A 7900-nucleotide genomic window follows, 5' to 3' on the forward strand; every position below is an offset into this window, starting at 1 on the left:
AATATCGAGTTCTTATACCGGCATCCATCATGTAGCCGATCTCTATTCTTTCCACAACCTTGATCTTCATGACCCCCGCCCTAGAATGTCTCAATACCACCGCCAAATTACCCACGACCCCTTTTCTAGCCTAAGCGGTATATCAGACGTCCAAGTCATCGACAACGGTCTCAAGGTCTACAGCAGTGACTTCGACCCCTCTATCGATCAAGAGGGCAGGCACTACGCTGTTGGTTGTCTCCCAGGCTACATCTACACATTTAAGCAAGACAGATTCCAGCCTTGTAAGTTTCCGTAGCTGAATTTCTTTCTAATAGTAATTTATGAGATGCACTTGATAAGAAGCAACTGCTAATCTCCTGGCCTTTGGAATATCGCAACGGGGATTTTGCAACCACGTTCGGCCAGCCTAATAACCCGGACAGTTACGGGTGGCATGGGCATGTGACGATAGAAAGGGGACTTGTGTCTATTGCACGGATTATGATCGGAATGTCCATGAGTTCTGCTAGAGTACAAACATAATGCAATTTCTCAGTCGATTGAAGAATGTTGATGGACGATCGATAGCTCTAGGAGTTGATTTTGTACGGGTTGATATTAATGCATTTTGAGTTAATTTGGCGTTGGATAGGGAAGTCCTTTTTATTTCCAAGCCATGAGAAGCAATCACTGTTGGTAGATCTAGCCACATGATATTTGACCTTACTTCCCCTTCGCTTTCACAAAATGGATTGAATTTGCAGCCTTTGCTAAGTGTGGCAATCCTTTCGCTCCTATAATCCTGTCACGATCTAAAAATTCTTCCTCCAACCTTCCTCCAACTTCAACTCCATAAAATTAAACTTCAATACGCCGCACAATGGCGATGACTCCTCCCTCCCAGAATGTTCCTGCCAGCAAGGCAACAATAAGGTTTGGCAACTCTCTCTCAGCCGAGCTCGTGGAAAAGAAACTCCAAGAATTGGAGCGGTCACAGAAGCAGCTCGTCGCATTGCACAACCAAAACACCGACACGTTCCAGGATATTATTGCCGTGACAAATGGGAAGATTGTGATGTACGTTCGGATACTTCCAAGCGTCGTGCTGGAGCAGACAAAAGATCCCATGCAATGGACTTCCGTGCCGAAGGAAGCACCACCTCCTCTAGTTTCGAGCACACGCGAAGATTTGATGACTGTTGGTTTCAATTCTGCTCTTACGGGATTGATGGATTTCCACTAGATTGATGACGCGTTGTTTGAGAATGCAACTAGCCATCGTGCTAATTCCGGGAGCTCTAAGACTTATATCTACTAATACCAGGACCTTAATAGGCTAGGGGCACCCCGTTACGCGCCTCCGGCGCGCTATAGCGTGCGGAGCGTGTGTGTATACCTTATAAGGTTTCACGTGGTAGACTAGGTAATTGGGCTCGTGAATCGGTAGGTCTAAAGCGATAAGTATATATAATATAAGTGAAGACTTAATTTTCGAACTTGAAGAGAGTTCTAGCTATGAGATAAAGCATTCTTATATAGCCTTAGGGCTTAGTTCTAGAATTTTCTAATAGTGAGTCACATGCTTACTAATTAGAATCTTCTAGATACTTAGCTTACAAATAAGAGCTATATGAAATATTCTAGAACTAATAATTACTAATGCTTACAAATGCTTACGTAAGCTTATAGTAAGTTCTAGAATATACTAGAAAGTACTTATTACTAATATCTTAACATACCTTGAGCGTCGTGCATTGAGGATATACTTTTTTAAACGATTACAAGGGGCAAGAGAGGGACGTGCTTCTTTTCCGGCTTTTGTGCGCGTGCCGGGGGCTAAAGAATAGCCGAAAAAGAAAGCCTTACTTTACGATAAATCTGCAAAAATTAGCTTGCTAAGTGCGGGGGAAGGGGGCTAGAAGAGAATCAAATTTTTAATTGCATAAGCACCCTCTCTGGGCAGACCCTAGAACGGGTGCTTATGCATCTAAGAGAGAGTCGAGATCAAAAATTACTCCTTTGGGTGTACACCCATGTTTTAGGAATGCTACGCGAGCAAAACAGGGATGTTGCAGGGATTGGCAGGGGCACACTGTTTTTGTATCTATTGTGCCATCAGCTTTCTATGGGAACAAGGTAATCTTACAATTCTTTTTACGATTCGGCTTTACCTCCAAAAACAATGACCGACACAAGGGAGGGTTTATCCTCCAGTCGACCTGCGCATCCCATACCTTGAATTTGTTGCTGAAAAGCAGAAGTCTGTCATCCGGGTTCTTGCAGCCAGTTCGGCTTTGATTTCGCCATTTTCGAGGGGTACGTCAAACCTACCATGCGCTTCGTCACTAATCCTAGAATGCGGACCATCTTCCGACAGCATCCTATTCGTTTGCCCTACGAACTTCAAGAACGCATTCAAAGGATTCCTGATCAGCTTGATCTGTCAAAGCCTACACTCGTCTTCGCTGAACTCTCCGATGCAGTCTCGCTGCTTACGAGTAAGCCGAGGCCATCATTTTCATGTCCTATAAGAAGCGTCTTGTCACCGGTAATATGCATGGCAAGTCTCCTTTCAAGATCCGGAACACCGTTCAGAAGTTCAAAACTATGAAGCATTTCCAGGCATATGAATTGAAGCTCTTTAATGACCAACTCGCTAAGGACATGCCGAAATCCGACGATATCAGGACGAGATTCAGCCAATTGGAAAGAACAATAGCGCGTTTGTACAGTACAATGTGAAATTGAAAGGGCGAAGGCAAGTGAAGAGGCAAGAGAGAAGCTTATCTTGAAGTTGATGAACCTCGAGCGGAATGAAGCTCTGATTGGATCTGGCCCAGTTTCAGAAAAGGATAGATTGGAAAATGAAGCTGAACCCGGACATGGTGTGAAGAACAGAGATACAGGGGGAGGGTGTAAATCGAGAGTATTCTGGTCGGTGAAGAACCACGGAAGGAGGATGAAACAATGAGAGAGAAATTCATGGCTGCTTTCATTCGATGGCAACATGATAATCCTACCAGTGGAGGCATTGATGGATTCATGGAATCAATGGGTCTACTGCAAAATGGCGAGAATGGAATGCCGTCGCAGGAGACCATCGAAGCATTGATGAAGATGATGGGCATTCAGAAGTGAAGATTAAATGTACCTGACTGCTGGCCGTCGATAGTTTGGAGCCAGAGATTGTACTTTATCAACCCGGCACATCGCCCACTTTGCAATTGAAGGCTGTATTACAATATGTTGACACAGCGAGACAATGCATCTGAAGTGTGAACCATGATACTAACAGTTTAATTGAAGACTTTACTGTAAGAGAACTAACATGGCACAGCTAGATTGAAAATTTTACAACGCTAACCATGCACGTCGTGAATCCACAATTGAGGATTACACTAGACCAACCTCACTCTATATGGCAAATTCAGATGAGAATTGAACCACGCCATTCTGAAACATTACGATTGTGAACTGACAGGTCGTCCTATTCCAATCCGAGAAAATGTTTGACTCCATCTAATGATTGTACTGTACGATACCATCCTGGCACGTTCAACAGATCAAAACAGCACCTCAAGCCCCTCAAATATCAAGATAAGCCAGAATACATAATCTACCAGCTCCAAACTCCTTAAAGACAACGAGCCCTTCAAGCCTCCTCCCTCCAAAGCCACCTCTCAAACTCTATTCTCCCCAACCCCTTCGGCACGCTCTCTGCCCTCGTCTTCCACTTCCCCGTAACCCCAAAGCTATCATGCTTCTGCGGATTCTTAACAAACGGCTTCATCTCCAAGTATGCGATACAATCATCTCCTGCAGCCATCTTCTTCGCCGAACAATACTGCCTCGCAAACACCCTCGCTCTCGCAAGATCCCCATGCATATTACAAACCTGAAAGCAGTCGAAATACAATCTCGATAACCTATCATCCTTCAACCCTTCCTCTTCATAAATTTTAGACAACCGATGACAACAAGCTAAGACTTCATCTGCGTGAAAGCGGACTTTCTTCGAGTCACCAATCATCTCGTCCAATTCCTCTGCTTCAATCATCCTCTCATCACTCGTTTTCAACTTCTCCTCAGGCAGCGAGCACAGAGCACAAGTACAGTCAAACCCAAAATACGTCTTCAAAATCTTCTGGCGTTCAGAAGAGGGCCCGCCGACATGGTAAGCAGTGCATATCTCCGTCCCGGCGGGAATAGTTCGTACAGCAAACACGGTCTCCTTCTCCACAAGTGGATTCCAAGCTTGCACCACATTCGGACAACAGCTGTGATTAATTCTCGAGACCGTCTCATATACGCCACCCGCTTCAGCGCCAGGACCAAGGGGTAGCCATTTGATCTCACGATCCCGCTCAAAGGTTTGTCATCAGGGTAGTTGTTGTACAAGGCCATGAAAACCTTCTGTGAAGATGGTGAGAGTGAGGAAAACTTTTTGCGGAGTTGCGTCTCGGCGACTTCGAGGTCGATGGTTGTTACGCCTTCAGTGGTTAACAGGGGGACTTCGCTTAAGAGGAGAGTGCCAGGGGTGATGTCCCGTGTAGCGATGAGACCGAGTCCTTTCCCGGGGATGGGCGCGATCTTCCAAAGGGACGATGGTATGTCTTCGCCATTTTGGGAAGTTGACGATGGCCAGTCTGGTTCTGTGGTGCGGCTTCGTGGCATGGCGAGATATGTGTATGGGTATGGATATTGAGATATTAATAGTTTGAGATGAAAATAAAGGGAGAGTTTGGGCAGCGGAGCTAGGGCTTTGTAGTGAAGTGTTAGTCTGGACCATGATAAGGCGGGACCATGGCTTTTTTTCGGGTGTGCTAATTTTTTCGAAGCTATATCCTTTTTTGGTAAAATAGTCGAGGGGGGGTGTTCTCACTGATGTCACAGTCACGTGATCTACAACCAATCTTCTCTTCAGTCAAGATTCTGATTCAAGTATCCTATACTAAGCGTAAAAAGTATACTTGACAGAAATTAGGAACAAAATCCATCGCATAAAGAACTTTGTTGTGATTTTATTAAGAGGAGAGCTTTTACTCAGGAGGAAGAGTCGAAGATACTGGTCCTGTTCTATTCGCGAGTAACAATATCCTTGGGATCTCCAGTAATCTCTTCTCCTGCACTGGTATCTGCTTCCGAAAAGTCTGTGATATGTTTTTTTGAAAGCCAGGCCTCTTTTGGAGTGAACCACCAGGAAAGGACAGCAAATATAGTGACCCCGGTCATAATAATGGGAGCATCTGAACTCACAGTTAGCAACTCCTACGATCTACCCGTCACGAAAAATGGAAAACCCACAATTAAGCGTCTCTCTAGTGATAGGGAACTCATAAGGAGAAAAAAGTACCACAACAACCCACCCATTCCAAAATATCGAAACGAACTGGAACGGCCGACGAAGTTTCCCCAGACTCCAACGCGGCTCAGGAAAGCTGTTTGGAGTGAGGAAGAAGCACCCAAAGCAGATCAAACCATATGCCGCCGCGGAAGGCACACCAGCTGCCGATATGAGAGAAGTGAAGGCCACTCCTGACGGAAGGATCGTGCAAGTGATGAGAGCGGAAACGCCCCAAATGACAAGGACTGCGTTGCGAGGTTGACCTTCGGGTGATACTTTGGAGACCCAGCTTGAGAATGGCAGAACCCCATCTCTTGCTACTGCGAAGACTAGTCGGGAGGCTGCGACGATGGCTATTGCGGTGTTCTGTTAAGAGTTAGAATTTTCTCGTGAAGCTTGAGAAGAGGGGCATCATTTGGAAAACTTACAAACCACAGTGCAGTGACGCAGACTATGTTCATAAATAAATGCCCGCCTCGGCCCAGCACAACAGCATACAAGGGCACAAATGGCTGTGGAGACCCAAATGAAAAAAGTGTTGCAGCATCGGGCTAGAGATATCAGTATACCAACATCCACAATCCACGAGTTTCTGGACTTACAGTACAGAATAGAAACAAGATAATGGTAATGAATCCCCCAATACCACTGACAACCGTACTCCAGAAAATGCCCTTGGCGGCATCGATACTCGCATTCTTCGTCTCCTCCGCCACGTGACCTGAGGCATCGAACCCAATCAGAATACCAGCTGTTGCAAGATAGGACAAACACCAATTCCACTCTGTTGGGGCTCCAGTACCATTATAAGTTGTCATGAACGCTTCGTTTGCGGTCCGGAAGCCCCAGGTATTAGCGGTGCCGATTGGGAGCCAGATAATATTGAGCAGGAAGTCTAGAAGGACGAAGGAAGACGAAAGGTAGAACACATATCGGAAAAAGCGAGCTGTTGTTGATATTTTTTTTCAGTTTAGATTTTATTTGTGTATGTGAAAACTTACGTGGTAAGAAGTTGACAAGGATCGCGAGTGCCAAGAGGACTTCGGTGCAGATCCATTGCACTGTTCTAAACTTGACAATGCTTGAGTCGGAAGGGAAATCTAGATTAAAAACTGTGATCTCCTGTTTAGTGATTAGCGGTTGGCTGCATCCATTTAGATTTTCGATAGGATTGGGTTCTCACAGAAAGCATATAATTCACAGCTGACTGCGTGTTGCCTGGATTCTGTGTCAGTTGTATCCATGGAAACGGGATTCGACAAAGCGAGACATACTAGCACAAAAAGTTGTCCAAGCTGCTATGCTCCACCATGCTACGACGAAACCAAGGAATCGCCCGTATTTAGGCCCCCCTGCTTCGGCAGCCCAGAGATAAATAGAGCCAGCTGCAGGGAGAGCCGAACATATTTCGGCTATTACTGCGGCTGTAATAAAAGTAAAGATACAAGTGACCAGATAACTTGTCCTACATGTAGCATTGGTTGTAAACCCTGGGCATGGGAATATAATGAGAGGGCCTACCAGTATGCCAAATTTCCTCCAGCAGCAATTCCGGTACTGAAGGTGACTCGGACTCCGCCCACGAAGTAAAGAGCAGCTATAATGCCATGAGTGGCTGGTTTAAAATCGGGTGGATAGAGCTCACCAAACGTTGTCGAGAAGTTTTCAATCAAGCCGTAAGTTCGATGGAGAATCTGAAGGATTCAGTAACGAGGTTGGGAGTCCCGCGAAACCAGCTTACTGGTTTGTACCCAATACTTTTCTAGTTGTGGGTTAGCTTAACATCTTGTGTCTCCAAAGATGTTCTCTATCAGGTCACTCACTAGTTGCAAATTATCTGTGTCTTCTAGTACTTGTTGCTTGCTGTCTTCATCATGTGACAATTCCTGCGTCTGAGGCGCAGCCTCCTCCGCTACTGCAATCGCAAGCTCTGTCAATGACATTGCTTGTCAAAGTGACTTTGACAGTAATTCCGCAACTCATACAACAGACGTATCAACTCTATATCTTGTGTTCTTTCGTGGAATGGCGTGCATGGGTTCGAGAGGCTTGAAGGACTCAAAAGTGGAAAATTCTTCCCGGCTGCCCACCCTAGGTTAGCAACGCTACCAATATCGAGAGCCATAGTTCCATGTAAATGGTCGTGAAAGAAAGACGGGACGAGACGGTTGCACAAGCTAATCCGGCGCTAATTCAGAAGCTTCGCGTACTTCCACGCTGTCTCGTCAAAGATGGATCCTTAAACCTCAAATTTTTCGCTCACTTATTATTAATTAAAGACTTAACAACACCAAAGTCACTTGATATAGAAGGTACTTCGTCCCATGAAGATGGTTGTTGGAGTCTCTACTATATCTGGGTGCACGGTAATTGCAACTGAGCACTCCACTGCCTCGCTCCGTTGCACCTTTTAATCCCAAGGGGTTACATGGTAATACAATGCAAAATCGAAATAAAGAATGGCCGCTTTCACCAGATCTGGGTTTTTTCGCCGTAAATATAATTATATTAAGGCATTATTAATGAATTTTGAGGATGCTACTCTAAAGTCTTTACTTTAGTACTTGTTTAGTA

The 7900-nt window shown here is 45.2% G+C and overlaps 2 protein-coding genes across 2 annotated transcripts; both read right to left on the reverse strand.

Moving 5' to 3' along the window:
- Nucleotides 1-3349: 3349 nt before the first annotated feature.
- On the reverse strand, nucleotides 3350-4656 carry K444DRAFT_656404 (SET domain-containing protein; the record flags this gene model as incomplete). Its single annotated transcript, XM_024886080.1, has 2 exons — nucleotides 3350-4282; nucleotides 4315-4656. 2 exons carry the CDS (start codon nucleotides 4654-4656, stop codon nucleotides 3635-3637), a joined length of 990 nt encoding a protein of 329 aa, XP_024729452.1. The 3' UTR covers nucleotides 3350-3634.
- Nucleotides 4657-5058: 402 nt separating this feature from the next.
- On the reverse strand, nucleotides 5059-7269 carry K444DRAFT_647218 (amino acid transporter; the record flags this gene model as incomplete). The annotated part of the gene is made up of 11 exons (XM_024885302.1): nucleotides 5059-5228; nucleotides 5287-5692; nucleotides 5755-5877; nucleotides 5929-6272; nucleotides 6328-6448; nucleotides 6510-6544; nucleotides 6601-6791; nucleotides 6848-6923; nucleotides 6972-7020; nucleotides 7068-7088; nucleotides 7150-7269. 11 exons carry the CDS (start codon nucleotides 7267-7269, stop codon nucleotides 5059-5061), a joined length of 1656 nt encoding a protein of 551 aa, XP_024729453.1.
- Between the last annotated feature and the right edge of the window lie 631 nt (nucleotides 7270-7900).

The sequence above is a fragment of the Hyaloscypha bicolor genome (assembly GCF_002865645.1).
Source record: "Hyaloscypha bicolor E unplaced genomic scaffold K444scaffold_172, whole genome shotgun sequence".
Classification (NCBI taxonomy): Eukaryota; Fungi; Ascomycota; class Leotiomycetes; order Helotiales; family Hyaloscyphaceae; genus Hyaloscypha; species Hyaloscypha bicolor.